This window comes from Schistocerca piceifrons, chromosome 8 (genome assembly GCF_021461385.2).
Source record: "Schistocerca piceifrons isolate TAMUIC-IGC-003096 chromosome 8, iqSchPice1.1, whole genome shotgun sequence".
Classification (NCBI taxonomy): Eukaryota; Metazoa; Arthropoda; class Insecta; order Orthoptera; family Acrididae; genus Schistocerca; species Schistocerca piceifrons.
In genome coordinates, this window is record NC_060145.1 from 431,542,877 (window position 1) to 431,563,672 (window position 20,796).

General features: G+C 39.4%; 1 protein-coding gene across 1 annotated transcript in view; it reads right to left on the reverse strand.

Annotated features, from left to right (window-relative positions):
- The window catches only part of LOC124711232 (cholesterol transporter ABCA5-like), a 359,780-nt gene that overhangs the window by 88,773 nt on the left and 250,211 nt on the right, over positions 1-20,796 (reverse strand). The window contains exon 24 of the mRNA XM_047241193.1: positions 16,520-16,794. Within this exon, the coding sequence (XP_047097149.1) occupies positions 16,520-16,794 (275 nt within the window). The remainder of the gene's footprint in view (positions 1-16,519; positions 16,795-20,796) is intronic.

Here is a 20,796-nt window from a genome sequence, read left to right on the forward strand (position 1 = left end):
CACAGTCACTATTTGTGTTATTTGTGATGTTTGTTTTATAGATATTAGGCCATCCTCGAAGGCACAATTCTCTTCCTAATGTACCATTTTCAAACAATGTAAACCTCAGGTTGGAATATTAATAATATAAGAAAAGAATAAATTGCTATTCACCATAAAGATGACCCATTAAGTTGCAGATAGGCACAACAAAAGACTGTTACACATTAGTACCCATCGCCCAAAGCCATCTTCAATAAAGAAAACATGCACATTCGCACACGCAAGCAAATCTCATGCACTCATGACCATTACCAATAGCAGCTCTGAACCAAATGTGACCACAATCTGGAGTGAGGCGGCAAGTTGGAGGGTAGCAAGGTATGGATGGGGGGGGCATGCAGGAACTAAAGACTGCCATCCACAGTATCGGGAGGTGGAATGTGTGTGTGTGTGTGTGTGTGTGTGTGTGTGTGTGTGTGTGTGTGTGTGTGTGCGTGTGTGGAGGGGGGGGGGGATAAGGAGGGATATGATGTGGAGCAGGAAAGGTGTGGGGAAGGGGAATGGATGGGCAGGCACAATGGCACAGAGTGACACACGAAGTATCCAAAGGGGGAGGCTGAGGTTATAAGATGCCACCTGTGGTACATAAATGTGCGATCCGGTATAGGAGGTAAGAAACTAAATAATAAAGTTTATTAATATGAAAAGAAAACTTCATAGTGGTCTCCTTGAGAATGTTTTCATGGTAGACTGCTGAGAATTGAAACAGGAAAAGTTGAAACTTTGCAAAACATTGACATTTATTTGCTAGCAGCAATATTTACAGATAAACAACATTTATAATGCGATACATACAGGCTGTTTACTTTATTTACTGTGCATAATTCTCCCCCACCCCCTCACCCAATTCAAAGTACCAGATAATGCCAGAGACGACTGTATTCTTCTTCTTCTTCTTCTTCTTCACTGGAGGTGACTTTCACTATTAAGAACAAGTTAGTTACTGAAAATTTGTTTCATCAGTTTATATTCTTATTTGTAAAAAAAGTAGGCTTTCCTATGTCCAGGTATCGTAAAACCAAAATCATTATTCCCTTTCTGATTCTGGTCTCTCTTGCTGAAGAACACTCTATGGAAATAATATCCAAACCATCATGGCACATTTTAAATGTGTCTCATAAGCAAAGTAAAATAATAAAATAAAGGACATTTCAAATGTGTCACAAAAACAAAGTAAAGCAATAAAATAAAGCATAAAGAGGCATAAATGGGTGAAATCCAATACTGAAACAACCATGCAACAGTAGTTAACTTCCTTTATTACCAGATGATGACACCCCCCTCCACCTCACACCAATGTCACTGTCAAATTCTTCTTTCCAATAAACTTTGACATTAATGTCCCATTCCATCACATCCCATTCTGCTCCATTCCATTCTACTCTGTTGACAGCCTGTGCAAATGTCAACATTTCTAATACATTGCTGAATGTTCTGGCATTGTGTTTTGTTAAGTATGAACTGACCTTAATCTGAAAGTTTTGTGTTATGCCACTCAGCACCCAACTGATGACGTTATGTACTTACTTACTTGCTTACTTTACGCGATCAGGCCCAATGGACCATGCACTACTTTGAGAGATGGCCTCCACCTCAGCCTGTCTTCGGCTCCTTTCTGCCATCCTTCCAGCAGTCCCACTCTCTGAAGGTCTTTGGATATGCAGTCACTCCATCAAGTTCTAGGTCTTCCCATGGGCCTTCTGCCATTTGGCTTGGTGTTGAGTACAGTTTTCGGCTATTGGTTGTCCTGTATTCGAGCAACATGCCCTGCCCACTGGAGTCATTGTGTCTTCATTATAGCCACAATGTTCAGCTCTTTGTAAATATCATACAACTTTGTATTGTGACAAATTCTCCATTTTTTACACTCATTATCATAAACTGGTCCAAAAATCTTTTGAAGGACTTTCCTTTTAAATATCATCAGTCTGTTCAGATCTTGCTTGGTTGTACTCCAGGTGGCACATCCATATAGTTCTACTGGCTGTAGGAGTGTTTTGTAGATGTTTATTTTGGAATGTCTTGACAAACTTCTGGTTTTAAGGAGAGCATTAAGGCCATGGTAACAGCGATTACCTGCCTGTAGTCTTGCCTGTAATTTCATTTTACTGGATGATTCATCTCTGAATACTGCACCCAGATATTTGAACTCCCTGACTTGGCGATAAGAACCTTCAGTTGTCTGTAACTGTGGAAGTGGTTCTTGAGTTTCATTATGTCTATCGTGTAGAGCCATGTATTCTGTCTTGTCATGATTGATTTGAAGTCCAATTTTCCTCACTGTTGTTTCCAGAATGTCAGCCATTTCCCGTTATTCTTCTTGCGTAGGCATATCCGAGGTACTTGATGTTCACATCCCCAGTCTGGACTCCTGCGAGTTCATTAGATGACATTTCTCACATTACCTTCTCTAATGCAAGATTGAAAAGAAAAGGTGATAGTCCATCATTCTGTCATATCCCAGTTTTTATTTTGAATGTTTCTGACACTTTATTTCCAATTTTTACCTTTTCTGTAGTATCCATCAGGCAGGTCTTAATGAGGCTTACTAGTTTCTTGGCAAAACTGAACTCTTCCAGACACCTCAGCATACTTTCCCAATGAATACAGTCATATGCTTTTCTGAAGTTGACAAACAGCATGTTTAGTTCTTGGCCAAACTCGCACCTTCTTTCTACGATCTGATGTAGGACAAAGATTTTGTCGATAGTAGATTTCCTGTAACAAAATCCTCCTTGATATTCTCCAATAATAGTGTCTGCCAAGATATTTTAAAATAAGTGAAGAGACTAAGCCTTCACTCATGGAGTTTGATTAAGGCCCTCACAACACCAGAAGGGATCAGCATGCCCAATGATCTAGTATCAATACTGCTTTCACAGAGCATGAGTGTAGGCTGGCTGCCTTGTGACAGGGAAGCAGGGCTTTCTTCCCCACACCACTCCCAGTCCCTCAAGCAGTCATAATTCTACTTGTAAGGACATTATGTGTACATTAAGCCAAAATGCTGCTTTGTGTAGCACTTGTTATTATTGTGACTACTTGTTTATACTCACAGCTGACTGTCAGTTTATAGGGTCCACACTCTGCACTATAGTGAATAGAAAACTAAACCTGTCGAGATATTTCTACTATGCTGAAAGTCTTCCTCTAAAGTGCAAATAGAGTTATTATCAATTATATTTCTATGCCACTTACGTTGCTGGTTCTATCTCAAGCACTGTCAAATGCCTATGACCACCCATAAAAGGTTGAAATCAATACTCTGCAAATTTTTTTATAATTACTGAATTGGGTAAAAAACAAAAATAATGGTGAGAAACACCTGAAACCAGAGAAGCAGCCTGTTCATCAGTGGAAAAATGTTAGAGCCAAAAGAAAAGAAGACCGTTTTGGGAAAAAAAAAAGTTAAAATTTTTGCAACAGAAAACATTCCAGTTAAAAAAGCTCCACCACTTTTTTACCGACATTTGAAAGCAATATGAAGGCTTCATCTCCAGGCATATTGTTTGACAGTCTTTTCAATTTGTATACATAATCTTTTTAACAGTTGCAAATGTTGCTAAAAATAGATCCTACATTTTCAGATCCCTTGTCAAGAGAGAGTACCAGAGGCAGGAAATATGATAAAGATGTAGAAAAAAATACTGATTAAGTCAGTTTCATATGCCAAGGATACCAGGTTAAAGGACAGGAATGGAATGGTGTCACACAATGCAAAATACAATAGGCATCCAAATGACAAAACACAATGTCTAATCAGGCAATGCAGACTGTTACAGAAATACAATCTCTCTCTCTCTCTCTCTCTCTCTCTCTCTCTCTCTCTCTCTCTCTCTCTCTCTCTGCAGTTCAACTCAGGTCAGGGGTTATGACAAGTGAAATGGGTGAGGGAAGGATAACTGCATGGAAGGGTGGTGATGGTTTGTTAAGAGCACTTAACAGTATGGTTACTGGCTCCTTACAAATATTTTACGAGATAAAAGTAACAAAATGATGATGGGCCAAAAGTTAAAGGTGGTCACATTTGTTCTCAATCACTTTTTCTTTATTTGAAGATGTATTAAGTAGATTTTGTCATGTCTAACTGGCCAGAAAGCAGTGTGCCTAGGGTTGCCATATCTAGGTTGGGCCTCATCAGGACACTCTGATATGTGGGTGTAGAAATGAAGTAAAAAATTCATAATGTCATCATTTTTTATTTATAACACAATTAGATGGAATTTTTTATGACAGAAGTAGTTGGTACACCATATTTTTTGAAAGATTTCACCTTTCCCCTTTTTCAGCAATTCTTTCTTCCCTTTTACGTATTTACAATACAAAATTCCAGTCATATCAACTTTTAGTTAAACTGGCGCTATAAGATTAATGTCACACTCTCTGGCAGCAGTCAGTTTTTTTCATCAGTCCACTGGGCCGACATCAGCAAAAATACTCTTGCCACAGTGGCATTGTTTGAAGTATTAGAAAGCAAATGCTTGCATAATTTTTTTACTTTCATTCTTCCGAGTCACACGTAGTTTCTAAAAAACTCTTCAGTACACATATTCCTGAGAACAATTGCCACTTGAAATCTTCACACCATTTTTAGTCAGGTATATTACAGTGTTTTCAATCACCACCCAATGTGGGCTTTCAGATAGCATCACCCAATCAAATACTTAATATTTATTAAAAAGAATACCCCATTTCTCAACGTAATAGAATGTTAAGATATATAAAGCATTGTCTCTTCCTTAAAATTCAAAATCAAATTAATTATTTCTTTAATTCTTTCAGGTTCATCTTGGTCTGCATGCCAATAAAATTGGCAGTCTTCCTTTCATTCAGACATCTTTGAGTGTCTATTAACATATTTCTCATTTCAGTTATCAACACTTTATTCTTCTCCATGCTTCTTACATATTTTTTCAAACAGAGTAAAGTTTCATTTCAAAAACATGAAATGACTAGTTAACTGAAAAAATCTGAAATTACTTCAGGTTGTCTGTCTTTGACATCAAAAAACTGTTTTAATGGAATCTGAAGCTTAAGAATTCTCACAGCTCAGACATTAGCAACAGCCATCTTGTTTTTTGTGTAAGTAAAAAGAGAGTGATGATTGATATCAATGTATAAGCAAAACTCTTTCACCTTTTTTGTTCTTATCATGCATATTGAAAAATAATTAAATATTTTCATGATGAATGTTTCATTGTCAACAATCCAGACTCCAAAAGTGCCTGATATGGGCATTACCATGTATACTGAAAAATAATTAAATATTTTTACAATCCTTTTCTCAGTGTTGACAGTTAAGACTTAAGCAGCACTTTGTATGGGCAGGACATCCAATCCCTTCCACATTTTTTTCTAATCCTTCTCTAATTTGGTGAAACACATTCTGCTGGCCATGTCAATGAAGCCCATTGAAGTTGATATCAGTACAGTCTCCACAAAAAGTGATGAATTTATGTAATGGAATTTGCAGTTGTCTTAAAGTGTCTACACAAAACTTTGCAACTGTCTTCAGTGTTCATTATTCAGTGAATCAAACTTCAACAGCTTCTATTGAATTCCGTCAGTTTCAGTAAAGTAATGAACAACTAAAGAAAACATCTTCTCCGCCTTGTGGTTCGATGCATCGGTGCCTATGCCATAAAATGAAACTTCTTGCAATTGTTTTTATGCATTCAGACACGGAGTGTGGTGGAAGAATATTTTTAACAATTACTGTGGCTTTGGTCCTAGCTGTAGACTGCTTTGTAGTGACTTTGGAGCCAGGATACATTCAAGAGAACTGAAGAACTGATGATGCTTGACAACTTTATAAGCTGTTGTTAGTTTTGCAGGAGGAATGAAGAATTCTTCTTGAGAACTTTCTTTAATGACGAGTGTAGAAATAGGCTTTGAGGTCAATAATACTGTGAATCTATTTGTATCATTCTTCATAGAAATGTGATGCCTCGCATCTGCCTTACCTCCATGAGTTACAGAGATGAAACAGCTACAAATCTCACACAACACTTCCTGATCTGTACATTCTTTCTTTGGAAAAGGATGTTCTTTTGCACAATCATCCAAAAAGTGACGCTTTCTCTTTCCAACCTTAGGTATTTTTGTAAGCTATGATGGTAAACAGTCCACAATAATACTTTAGTCATTGAAATTCACATCACTATACAGTTCATGCCCTATATATCTGCAGTAGACATTTCAAACTTAACCAACTTGCAGTCTTTCCTCATGTTATGTTTAGATAGAATCAATAATTTAAAAACGATAGTTGCTACTCACCATATAGTGGAGATGCCGAGTTGTAAGAGAGGCACAACAAAGAGACTGTAGAAGAGCGAGCTTTTGGCAAACAAGGCCTTTGTCAAAAATAAACAACACGCATTGACACACACTCTCACAAACACAACTCACACACACATGACCACAATATCTGGCAGCTGAAGCCAGACAGTGAGCAGCAGCACATGGTGGGAGAGAGAACCAGGTGGGGTAAGGAGGGGGCTGAGGTGGGGAGCAGGACAGATAGCAGGGTAAGGGTGAGGGTGAGGGTTAGGGACAGTAAAGTGCATGCAGGGACGAGGTGGAGAGCAGGTAGGGCAGCTGGTGCAGTTGGGATGTCAGGGAGAGAGGGGGGTAGCAGATAAGGAGAAAAGTAAAAACTCTGGGTGCGCTGGTTGAATAGAACATTGTGTAGTGCTGGAATGGGAACAGGGAAGGGGCTAGATGGGTAAGGACAATGACTAATGGAGGTTGAGGCTAGGAGTGTTACAGAAACATAGGCTACATTGAAGGGAGAGTTCCCACCTGCGCAAATCAGAAAAGCTGGTGTGGGTGGAAAGGATCCAAATGGCACAGGCTGTGAAGCAGTCACTGAAATGAAGGATGTCGTGTTGGGCAGGGTGTTCAGCAACAGGGTGCTCCAGTTCTCTCTTGGCCACAGTTTGTCAGTCGCCACTCATACGGACAGACAGTATGTTGGTTGTCATGCCCATACAGAATTCAGCACAGTGGTTGCAGCTTAGTTTATAGATCACATGACTGGTTTCACAGGTAGCCCTGTTAGTGACTGGACTGGAGTAGGTGGTAGTGGGAGGATGTATGGGACATGTCTTGCATCTCTGTCCACCACAGTGATATGAACTGTAATGCAAGGAGTTTGGGGCAGGGGTTGTGTAGTGATGGCCAAGGACATTGTGTAGGTTTGGTTGGCGGCAAAATACCACTGTGACAAGGGTCCGCGTGACTGGCCATCGACAAACTTCGGTCAAGAAACAACTGGACCACCCTGTCACAGAGCACACGGCCCAACACAATGTTCTTCATTTCAATCGGCGGTTCACAGCATGTGCCACTTGAATGCTTTCCACCAACACCAGCTTTACTGAATTGCACAGGAGGGAACTCTCCTTGCAATATATCCTACATTTCCATAACACTCCTGGCCTCAGCCTTCATTAGTCACAGTCATAACCCATCTAGCCTCTTCCCTGTCCCTCCCCTCCCCCTACCCCCATTGTCCTGCCCTCTGTCTCGCATCCTGACTGCCTACCCTCTCTCCACCTTGTCTCTGTATGCTCCCATTACTCCCACTAGCACCACTTTACAGTTCCTACTACTACCCTGCTCTCCCTGCCCCTTCCCACCCCAGCCTCCTCCTTACCCACACCCAGTTGCCTCTCCCACCATGCGCTCCTGCTCACAGTCTGGCTTCAGCTGTCGTAGACCGTGATATGTGTGCGAGTTACATTTGCACGAGTGTGTTTCAGTGTACATTGTCTATTTTTGACAAAGGCCTTGTTGGCCAAAAGATCACTTTGAGACAGTCTTTTTGTTGTGGGTATCTGCAACTCAGTGTCTACACTATATGGTAAGTAGCTACTATCGTTTTCTTAATACTGTTACATTCCATCACTGTTTGTTTCGAAAGAATCATCTCATCAGATCACTGTTTGATCACGTACTACTTTATTCTTCCATTTGGTGCTGCTTAAATAGTTCTGCTCCCAAACTACTGGAGAAGTCTGGTATTTCCTTGAATGATGGTGCTAGATCTAGAAGGTGCTTGCATCATTGAGGCAGGATACACAATGTGCAGCACCATCTGCGAGATGACCTTCCCAACATAAACTTGTTGACATAAATGACACAAACTGAGGCTGAATTTACATGTTGTGCTAACAGGTTGCGTTACTTCAATACTTGAGCAAAGTTTGTAACAGTATTTTGGAAAAATCAGGACAAAATTGGGTCTTGTCAGGATACTGGAAAAAGAAGGTCCATAATGGTGATGCTCCCAATATATCAGGACAGATGGCAACCCTAGGTGTGCCACAGTGTCACAATTTTGTAGTTGGCCAGGACAACAGGACAATGAAAGCAAGTGTGTGTGTGTGTGTGTGTGTGTGTGTGTGTGTGTGTGTGTGTTTGTTTCCTGTACCAGCTAGCCTGAAGGAGGACACCATCCAAAAGCTTGCAACAATTCCAGGTTGGTTTATGTGGCTACTGACCGTTCAGTGCCTCAGCTATTTAGTGAGAAATTAGAGTAATTATGAAAGAGTTGAGGAGGACATCAATCTTCCAAGAGTAGTAAATGTCAGTCATGGTGGAGAAATGTATATGGTAAAAAACAGAAACTAAGAAATAATATTTTGACACAATGAGTAAGGCAAATATAAAGTTGGCCTCTAGAAATAGACACTATCACTATTAATTTAGCTACAATCACCAGCCTTATTCCCATTATTTCTTAAGAACAGCAATAATTGCACAGAGTCTAAATATTCTCTACAGGGTTATTTTTTCCACGATATACAAACTCCGGGGATTGGCTGAAGAGAGGATACAGAACGAAAAAAGGTCTAGTGACCGTATGTCTGGAAATGCACGGTTTCCATGCTAGAGACCATTTATTAGATCATACATTGTTACAGGGATTGGGGTACCATGCAGCCTCACTTACAGAATGAGTTGAAAATGGTTTCCATGTGCCTCAATGTATGTGTGTACATGCTGCAGCATATTCTGCCTCACATGTTCACACTGGTCACGCTGCATCCAAACAGTTTCAAAAGCAGTATGAAAATGCTGCTCCAGCGTCTCCACATCTGGCATGGGCTCTGAATATACAATATTTTTGATATAGCCCCATAACAAGAAATTGCAAGGCTGAGTTGCGGTGAATGAGCACGGCATTCAACTGGACACCTTGTCCAATCCATCGATCAGGGAAGACACGACTGAGATGTGTCTGGATGTTAATGGCAAAATGGGCTGGAGCACCATCATGTAGCAGCCACATAATCCTTCGAATCATCAATGGCACTTCTTCCAGCAGGGGAGGGAAAGTCATCTGAAGAAATGCTGGCAGTTCCAGCCTATTAGGCAATGTGGAAGGAAGACTGGTCCCAAAACATGGTTGCCAATCATCCCAGCCCATACATTCCAACTGGACTGATGCTGTTGATTCACTGTCACCATACCATGGGGCTTCTGCATACTATCCCACAGAAGACTGCTATGAAAGTTGAAGATATCATTCTGTGTAAAGGTGGCCTCACTTGTGAATAGGATGGATGACACAAGTCCCGGAATCGTGGTTGCCTGGTGAAGAAATCAGTGACAAAACTGCTCCATATGTGGAAAGTCTGTCGCTAGTAAGCACTGCAAAAACTGTAAGTGATAAGGGTCTTAGAGAATGTTCGAGACAGTCACCTTGCTTACACTGTACTCGTGGGCCAACTGCCTGGCATTGACACGGCAGTCGACTTCCACAGTGTTAATCACATTTTCCTCCAAGTCTGATGTCCGAACATTTCAGGCACATCATTCATGATTTCCTGCTTCCTGACGTGACCCTGTCTCAGACAAATGGCGAAACACTGTTGCAAACATCGAGTGCTGTGTTTGCTGTTGGTGGGGATAGGTCTCCTGATTCAACCTTGCTGCCCATCACCCATTGCCATTTGCCTTTCTGTAAGTAAACACCATGTTAGCAAGCTCTCTATTCGAATACAGAACCACAGTGTACAATGCTGTATCACATCCACTACAAGGTGACTTAGCAAGAAAAGTGAATTGGACACAACATTACCAATGATTATGGCAGGAGAGTGCACTAGAGCATGACACATGAGGAACAGAACCACCCTCTAGGCAGAAATTATACATACTGCAACTGTGGCTGGATGGTACAGCATGTATTAGATCACAGTCTCTTTAATAATGTATGATTGAATGAATGGTGTCTAGTATGGAAGCCATGCATTTCCAGATATAAGTTCATTAGAATTTTTCTGGTCTATATCCTCTCATAGATCAATTCCTAGAGTTTGTACACAGTGGAAAAAATGACCCTGTACAGTATTTCACACTTCAAATGTAAAGTTATGTTGTTGTCTCCATTTCATGTAACTTCACACAGCAGTATGGAGGGTATCAGAAATTTTCCTCATATTGTACTTGCATATCTGTGTCGGTCCTAGTTCAAAAGTGGTTTCACTTTCTAGGATGCATACAATGTACCCCAAGATGCATACACTGTACCAGGTTAATTGCTTTCTCCAGATGAATTCTTTCAGTACTTTCATCTGCTTCATTGAGCCATCCTAGTAATTTTGGAGGGCTCTCCCAGGCACAGTGTCACAAGTAATGTAGCACTTTCTTTGTCTAAAACTCTCTAATCGCACATTCTTGTGATGTAGCCTCACTCTTTGTTGTACATCCTAATTAAGATTTCAGAACACACACATCAACACCCTGCAGTGACATTAATGTAATATTATCGGAAATGACTTTCCAATCAATTCTTTATTCGGATCAAATCAATAAAAATCTGTATATGACTTTCACTCACTACGCGACTGATATGCACTGTACATATTGATCACCACTTAAACACACTTTTTTTTTTTTTTTTTTTACACTTTATGTTCACCAATGGACTTGTGCCTTAATCCTACAAAATATTGTCCCTGTATCAACTTAATTACAGAATGTACATATAGCCACCTCTGCCGCACAAAATTGTCATCAAATTGAGCATAGTTTCAACAGCTCTAAGGCGGTCTTATTTATATCTATTTTTCCTCTGAGAGACTGTTTAATGCTGCAGCCTGTTTCACTGCATGACTTTGCTGCTCCATCCCTCAAATGTTTCAGTTAAGAACTCAGTTGTAGCAATCTTCTTTTTAACAGTCTCTTTGCCTTCATATTCTCCTCCCTGCCTTTCTTTTTGATAACTGTATTTATCCCTCTATTTGTGACGCACCTAGACACGTGTATGACTTTCTCTATTCTTATGGCCGCAGTCTGTATCACATACATATATGTTCACTTTAAAATGAAATAAAATTCATTATTTACATAAAATTTGTTGGTTCCTAATTTATTCAAGGGATTTTTTTTTAGTGGTGAAGGCTGATAAAGCACAACACAGATGTAGCAACTACAGATGGTTCAGCAGGGGGGGGGGGGGGGGGGGGGGGAATGACAGATGCTTAATTATTTGCAACTTAACAGCCATTATCTGGTTCATAGCTCACACTTGGTACCATTATCTATGACAGCACCAACACTTTCAGACTGGCCAATTCAATATCAAAGGTGTTGAAGCTCAAAATCCATGCAATTCACGCTTCAATTAATTTCTGTTATTTTATCATTTTTAATTTCATTCTTGAAGTAAGGCAATCAGAATTCTTTATTTCTGAAATTTGAATTGTTATTATGAGCAGTTAAGCACCACTAACACAACAACTTCTATCCAGAACAAAGTGTGTGGTACTATAGTTCTAGAATTTGGAGAAATATGTATCACTACGAAGTTCTATCCAACTGAATTATAGTTGTTTGAAACTAAAACCAAAAATATGACATTTAATATGCAACAACTTTAAAGTTTGTTTAACATGTGGACTCCACTAAAATGAAAAGCGATTGTGAAAAAGAAAAACTGTCATGATCCATTCTAAATAAACATTTTTATGCAGCAAAAGAACTTATTAAAATGTGGACTAACAGAGTCTCATCTCAATGTAATAAATACTGATGGTTTCCCTCTCGTGCCCTTTTGTTTTCTTTTCTTGTGTCAGATCATCACGAGTTAAATGTGCTGGTATGATTAGTTTAATTTCCAACTTGTTACACAGTTTGCATAAAATCTGCTACAATTCCTCTTTTTTATGTGATCATCTAGCCATAGTAAAAGAAAACAAACATTAACGTGCATCAATAAAGGTTTTGCATATCTACAACCCAAAAGAAATACTACACTGGCAAAAAAAATCTACTAATCTCAATGCCATGAATTTTAAAAGAGGAAATGATGCAAAAAGGGAAGTTAACTTATAATTCTCTGGTTATCTGTTCTATAAGTTACCTGGATATCTGTTGCCATTAGATGGAGTTATATAAAGCATGACATAAATTAATGAAACACATCATTTAAAATAATCACATAAAATGAATATAAATTAAAATAACAAACTTACTGCTATAAATTATAGTTCATTGTGTGTAATTAGCAGTGTTAATCACATCAATAATTTTATAATGACAGCTATGTTCGTTTGAAGGTAATACCAGATAAAAAAATAAATGTATAACAGAAAGTCATCTGATGGATAGCTGGAATGGTCTGCACACAATTTGTTGTAAAAAAATGCCTATTTACACTAGTATCTAAGATCCATACGATTTTCATTGACAGTGTTTAAAATGTTAGTCCAAAGATGTACACCACTATCTAAACCAAATAAGAGTAACTTTAATATGGTAGATTATAGATGAATCACAATTTATTTCTTTTTAAGGTTTATCACTTGATTAATTTGCTGGAAACAGAGGGCAAATTGAAGTCGGCAAGATGACAGGTAAAAGAACTGATCCCATGGCTCTGTCAGAAGAATAATCCTGGTATTCAGTTGCAGAATTCTGAGAGTCAACAAGACATCAAATATGGGTGATCATAACAGAAACATCTCCCTCACCCACTTTTCTAAAACTGCAACAACTTGCTCAGTGTTTTCAGCCAGTACTGAATGGAGTGATCCTGCGCCCCTGGCAGAACTGGCAAAACTGCTCACCCCCCTACACACTGATGTATGTATACACATGATGTTTCCATAGGGACTTTACTGGTAGGCCCAGTAAAATGACTGTCCAGTGAAATTTTAAATGAGAACTAAGTGAATTAAATATTTAGCACAATGATTACCAAAGAAACTTAAGATTTTTGATGGTTTATGATATGTCAGAGTTTCATTCAAGTTGGAATACCAAAAAATAAACACATGGCAGGACACAGAACTTACTGTTAGGTCAACAGAATACAGCTTAGGCAGAAAGACTAACAATTCTGGTAATATTAGTAATCAACCACAGACAGCATATTCTGGACTTTTTTCATTCACACTGCAGAACACATTGACCAAAACGTGGGAGCACAAAAAGTATTAGCCGGAGAGGTAAGTAAATTACATAACTCCCCCCCCCCCCCCCACCCCCTTCTATTGTTTGCTTTCTCCACTATCGTGCCCCAAGCCAGTCCTCATTTGGCACAAATCTGCAAAAACTGGAAGCCTTCAGTCAAACAGCATATTTGTTTCAGCACCAACTCACCAGCCTTTGAGAAGCAGTGAATCAGGAGCAAGTCCAATGTTGAGCAGAAAGAGTAGGAGAAATCATATATCTCCCAATTAATTTTGAAACTGCCTGTAGTTCCTTTTTTTATCCCAATAAGTTTTTGTGCCTCTTCTGTGCCTGTGCTCTTGGTGGAGACCTATTTCCATCACAACTTCTCTATGGTCCTGCTTCTGACATACTGTGATGGCCAGGGGCAATTCTAGAAGTCGGTCAAGGGAGGGGCTAATGGAGGGCGGGGACGGGGGGGTGGGGTGTAGGGTATGGAACATGGCTTAACAACTGGAGAGTTGGGGTCCTCTATTGACAAATTGGTAAAATTTGGTGTTGCTTAAAATAGTTTTTGGTAACTGTTTTGGAGTTCAGGGTAAAAAATGTAGTAAGCTATTTGCTGCTCTCATTCTTTTGATAAAATGTGTTTGAAATACATTGTAACCTATATTGCTACATAATTATTTAAAAAAATGATTGAATCTGTTGTAGTAGTATATTTGCTGATTTCTGAAGTCATTTTATCCAGTGTAATATGATGCTCCATGGGAGAAGGGGGGTGGCCATAGCTCAAAGAAAATCAAGACTTATTCTCCATTAGCTTAACATAAAGTTTACAAGTCCATTAAATGCCATCTAAGCAAATTGGATTATGTCAACAGAACTCCACTCAGGGTCACAAGTGTAAGACATTTATTCTTTTATAAAAGTTACAAGTAAATAATATAAAGCCTCAACACAGTAGTCTCTCGTTATTCAGTAAAGAATTACTTCTCAGGACATATTTTCACTATTCATATTGCACAAGACACTACAAGAGAAATCAAGCAATATGCTCCAGGCATAGATTCTATGTTACCATTTACACTATCTGCTGATGGTGCCCAATTTACTTCTGAAGGCAACATGCTAGCCCTGTTAATTACTCCCCCTCTCTTTTCTGAGAGATGGAACTTGTTCACGAGCCAACATTAGGACACACTGTGTAGTATTTTTATTTTCACTAATACACAGAATGTTAAGAAATGCATGACATTCATTTGAAAGTGTTGGACATGCAAGACAACTCACAGTTAACTGCCTCATGCAAGCCAGCTATTCCTGGTAGTTAAGTGAAATGACATCCACATAAAAGGAAGCTCATTCAATAGCACCATGAAAGAGAATTTCTAAATCTATAATATAAAATTTCAGTTCCACTGCTCTTACATATCTGAAGAGATGATAATATTAATTGCAACTCTGTCATGCATTAGATAGGCTAGCATGTAAACAGACCCTACTGAAATGCTGCTGTAGTCAGATCTATGTATACAAATAATTATGAGGAAAAGTTTTGCTGTTCAGCATAATATATGATAGTAACTGAACACATGGGATTTTGTGCACCTTGAATTACCTGTTCTTTAACTTACAAGTATTGGTTTGCTACTACAGCATCAGATCATATTTAACAGTACTGAACACAAAGAATTGCTACCATGCTACGGAAGTAATATGTTCATAGTTAATGATTTCTTTCAAATAAAGTACTTAAAGACTTAAGATAATTGGATATGAGAAAAGAAATAGAAAGCTGCGGTATGAGGACTGAAATTTAATTTAAAGAGAATAAGGATGATGTAATTGTAGAGGATGAACTCCACTATTCATGTAATACAGGAAGTAAGTTTGAAAATGTGCTGGTAGGAATGCATCAAAAAGAACACTCCAGAGAAAAATAGCCTTTACAAAGCAATTAAAGGTAAATATGTTGCTCCCAGGAGAACTTGCACAAAAATATGACATTCAGCAAGAAAGTGCATGCAGTGAGCACCATTATTATGATTATATTAAAGAGATAAGGGAAAGGAAAATGAAGAGTAAGATATAGAGACTGACACATGTGATGAACAAGAGAAATGAAAAACTGGAGATAGACATAAGTGGAGAAGAGGCAAAGGATGGAGAAGGGTGGAAGAGAATGGAACAGAATAGCACAGGATGGAAGAGAATGCTGAATAGAAATGAGAGGAGAGATGACTGCTACTCTAGATTCACAGTGTGCCCTGGTCAGTGTGCCCTGCAGTATGAGAGAAGGAAGCTACAATTTCTGTATCCTTCTGACGTTCTTTATCTCTCATTGCTCTCTTGTGTCATACATACACCTTTAAATTGAATGAGCTACATTTTTCTCAAAGTTTAAAGTCAGGGAGTTCTATCACTACATTCATACCATCCCTAGATTATTACAGCCAAGCTCATGTTTTAATCATTCTCAAAATTATGTTCCACCACTTTATGCACAAGAGAAAGGATCAGCTACTAAGAAGTGTGACTGTGGGCTGTCATAGCTGCTAAGCACCAACTATTTCTACTTTTTGGTGCCCGAAAAACATAACTTTTTACCTAGTAAGCCTTAGTCTGCTGAGTAATGCCTGTAAGTCAGCATTTTAATTTACAAATTGGTGACTGCAAACGCTTAAACATATGCGTCCTTAAGTTCCTAACTTCTTGCAAATCATGTTGTCCCATTAAAATTTCTTATCTTTGGCAGGACCAACAACATTACCTTCGTTACAGTCAACTTGAATGTAAACATTCTCTTCAGTCTTCTATTTTCATATCTCTATACAATCCAAGCAACTTTTGTAGCTCTGGTTTCCACCATGGTATGCTCTTGTTAATATTTTCTTGCTATTTTCTGTCTAATATTAAACCCAGATTTATCTATGTGTTACTACATTAATGGAAACTTTCTTTAAATGGAGTCGCTCTTTAACAATCATGCACTCTTTCAGGTGAAATAAATATTTATATAGAGTGCACATTTAAAATAAAATTAATTTCAAATACCAAGAAAACTTACAAATAAATATTTGAAGACATCACTGGTTCTCCCACCAGACTTTCTGACATCCAGTATAAGAAGCACAAAGAACCAAAATGGTATGTGCAGAAGTATTCCAACCAACATTACAATCACTTCTTCAGTGAGGTAATCAGCGACAGTCAAATAGTTACAAGCACTGTTCACACTGCACATGAGGTGCACTCGATCCACAAAGTATACAACAGCATACGGTATATACATCGTGTTCAGGAGGGAGAACACGACATGCAACGCCAGCGCCGCACGCCCTCCTGAAACACAGCAGTCATTTCAAATACACTATGTCATCATAAAATATCACTAAAAAGGAGATATAAACTGTTTGTGTCTGCTTAAAGGCTAATAAAGTGTGAACTAACATTGCGAAAAGCAATTTATTAATCTCTGTTAGTTAAGTTTAAGTGTACAACTGAAATCTTATATGTAAAATCGCACACCTCTCTGTAAAACTGACTAAAATACTGACATGGTACCAAACTAATAAAAGAAATAAGAGAAGTACCACTTTATGGCATTGTGCTGTAGTGTTTGTGCTGGGACTGAGTATTGTGTATAGAAGATTCAGTCAGCTTCACTTCCATCCTTTATTTTTGTTTTCTCTATCCTTCATTTTCTTCTTTTTATATTTTTCCCTTCATTGATTTGTTTATGTACTGGTTCTGAATGATACTTGTTACATTCACTGGTTTCTTTTCAGTTCCTTAGTTTTCCTCAAACTATGACTTCAGGTATATGAAGAAAATCTTAAGATGTTGATGGCAGAACAGTGTAAAAGAGCTGGCAAAAATGACTAGAGCACCCTTTTGCCCTTGGGATGGGAAACTTCCAGTCAAAGGTGGAAGTATCACTATAGATTGAAAGCATGGGGATGCAAAAAATAACTGAGGTAAACACATGAAAGAGTATTCAAAAGTAATGTCTTCCCTAACTAAACAAGTGTTACAATGCACCCTCCGCTGGCAAAAATTTGCAGATTAGTTCCCTGTAATCTTCAGGAGGAGACTGCCCAAGAGGATCAATGTTACAACTTTTCTCTTCTTCAGGAAATATTTTGATTTTGTCACCACTTCACTTTTGTGGTTGTTAGTGACATTTTGCTGCTCAAATAGCAATACTTGCTTCCCACTTTCAGTGTCTTAGTTCATAATCTGAAGTCCTCAGAATCATGTGAGTTACTCTGACAAAACTGCATTAATCCTGTTTTACTTTTGTTGATGTTCAACTTATAACCCCTTTTGAATATCCTATACATTCCATTCAACTATACTGCCAAGTCCTTTGCTACATGCAATAGAATTACGATATCATCATGCCTCCAAGCTTTTATTTCTTCTCCCTGAACTTTAATTCTTTTTCCAATTGTTACCATTTACAGTTTGCTTATGGTACATGATGAATAATGCCAGGAATAGGCTACAACCCTCTCTTGTTCCCTTCTGAAATTCTAACTAACTTTTGTATCCTTCAACTCTCAGAGCTGCACTCTATTTTCTGCATTAGTTGTTGATAATCTTTCACTCACTCCATTTTATCCCAGCTATCTTCAGAATTTCAGAATGCATACTGACATAAGCTCTACATAAAACTACAAATGCTATACATGGTTTTGCCTTCCTTTGGTTTATCTTCTAATATAAGTCAGAGTGTCAGTATTGTCTCACGTAATCCTAAATTTCTAAGGAACCCAAACTGATCTTGCCCAAGGTTAAATTCTATCAGTCTTCCCATTCAACATAAAATAAGGGAAAGGCAACCACTCACCTATAGTGGAATGATGTGTGGCACTTTCTTATGCCAGTGGTTCATGTCAGTATTTTGCAAGCATGACATAACTGTCAGTTCCTGTGTTTTTTGTAATTCTTCTTGAAATCTTGGGGGTATTTCACTTGTCTCATATACCTTGAATACCAGGTGGTTGAATCTCACAAGAATCTCGATAATGCAGAAAGAATATTACCTACTTCAGGTGCCCTGTTTCAACTTAGGTCTTTCAGTGCACTATAAAATAATTCTTTGCGAAGTATCACATCTCATCCTCATCTATGTCCTTGCCGCTTTCTATAATATTGCCTTTAAATTTGTTTCCCTTGTATATAAATATTACTTCCATCTTTTAGCCTTCTCTTCTTGGCATAGAACTGGTTTACCATTTGAGCTCTTGATAATCATACAGCTTGCTTCTCTTTTCTCCAAATGTTTCTTTATTTTTCCTATATTTAGCATCTATCATTCCGATAGACACACATGCCCCCAGAGTGCTCTAGATATTCCTGCTTCACTATTTTGTACTTTCTGTCTCTTTTTATGGATCTTTATTCATTTTTGCCAGCTTCATTACCTGAATTTTCATATTTTTTACTTTGGTCAATTACATTTGTTACCAATATATTAGCCAAAGATTTCTATGTGGCCTTGTCTTTTTGCATGTTTGATCCTTTAATGTTTTCACTATTTCATATATAGTATCTATATTCCTGTAACATTCAGATATGTTTCCAAATCCTTGTTTATATGAATGTATGTTTATTATTGTAAACTTAAGTTTTAGATATTTTAGTATGAAACTGATTAGTACTGCTGACATAATGCTACAGAAAGTAACCACAACCTACTTGTAAAATTAACATATTCCATATTTTATGATATATTTAAATCATGAATAAATCAAAAGTGAAATAAATATATAATGATCTCTTTGAAAATCACAAAAACCACTGGTCCCTTCAATTCATCCAAGTTCTATTGACTTAAGTTCCTACCTATCTGCAGTTTCTTCTATTTAATCTGCAGTTCACAACCTATAAGTTATGGTCACTTAAGAGTCTGCATCTTCCCTGGGAAATATTTTGCAGTTTTAAATCTGTGTTTGAAATCTCTGTCTCTTACGACTAACACTATTCTTAAACCAAATACACTCCTGGAAATGGAAAAAAGAACACATTGACACCGGTGTGTCAGACCCACCATACTTGCTCCGGACACTGCGAGAGGGCTGTACAAGCAATGATCACACGCACGGCACAGCGGACACACCAGGAACCGCGGTGTTGGCCGTCGAATGGCGCTAGCTGCGCAGCATTTGTGCACCGCCACCGTCAGTGTCAGCCAGTTTGCCGTGGCATATGGAGCTCCATCGCAGTCTTTAACACTAGTAGCATGCCGCGATAGCGTGGACGTGAACCGTATGTGCAGTTGACGGACTTTGAGCGAGGGCGTATAGTGGGCATGCGGGAGGCCGGGTGGACGTACCGCCGAATTGCTCAACACGTGGGGCGTGAGGTCTCCACAGTACATCGATGTTGTCGCCAGTGGTCGGCGGAAGGTGCACGTGCCCGTCGACCTGGGACCGGACCGCAGCGACGCACGGATGCACGCCAAGACTGTAGGATCCTACGCAGTGCCGTAGGGGACCGCACCGCCACTTCCCAGCAAATTAGGGACACTGTTGCTCCTGGGGTATCGGCGAGGACCATTCGCAACCGTCTCCATGAAGCTGGGCTATGGTCCCGCACACCGTTAGGCCGTCTTCCGCTCACGCCCCAACATCGTGCAGCCCGCCTCCAGTGGTGTCGTGACAGGCATGAATGGAGGGACGAATGGAGACGTGTCGTCTTCAGCGATGAGAGTCGCTTCTGCCTTGGTGTCAATGATGGTCGTATGCGTGTTTGGCGCCGTGCAGGTGAGTGCCACAATCAGGACTGCATACGACCGAGGCACACAGGGCCAACACCCGGCATCATGGTGTGGGGAGCGATCTCCTACACCGGCCGCACACCACTGGTGATCGTCGAGGGGACACTGAATAGTGCACGGTACATCCAAACCGTCATCGAACCCATCATTCTACCATTCCTAGACCGGCAAGGGAACTTGCTGTTCCAACAGGACAATGCACGTCCGCATGTATCCCGTGCCACCCAACGTGCTCTAGAAGGTGTAAGTCAACTACCCTGGCCAGCAAGATCTCCGGATCTGTCCCCCATTGAGCATGTTTGGGACTGGATGAAGCGTCGTCTCACGCGGTCTGCACGTCCAACATGAACGCTGGTCCAACTGAGGCGCCAGGTGGAAATGGCATGGCAAGCCGTTCCACAGGACTACATCCAGCATCTCTACGATCGTCTCCATGGGAGAATAGCAGCCTGCATTGCTGCGAAAGGTGGATATACACTGTACTAGTGCCGACATTTTGCATGCTCTGTTGCCTGTGTCTATGTGCCTGTGGTTCTGTCAGTGTGATCATGTGATGTATC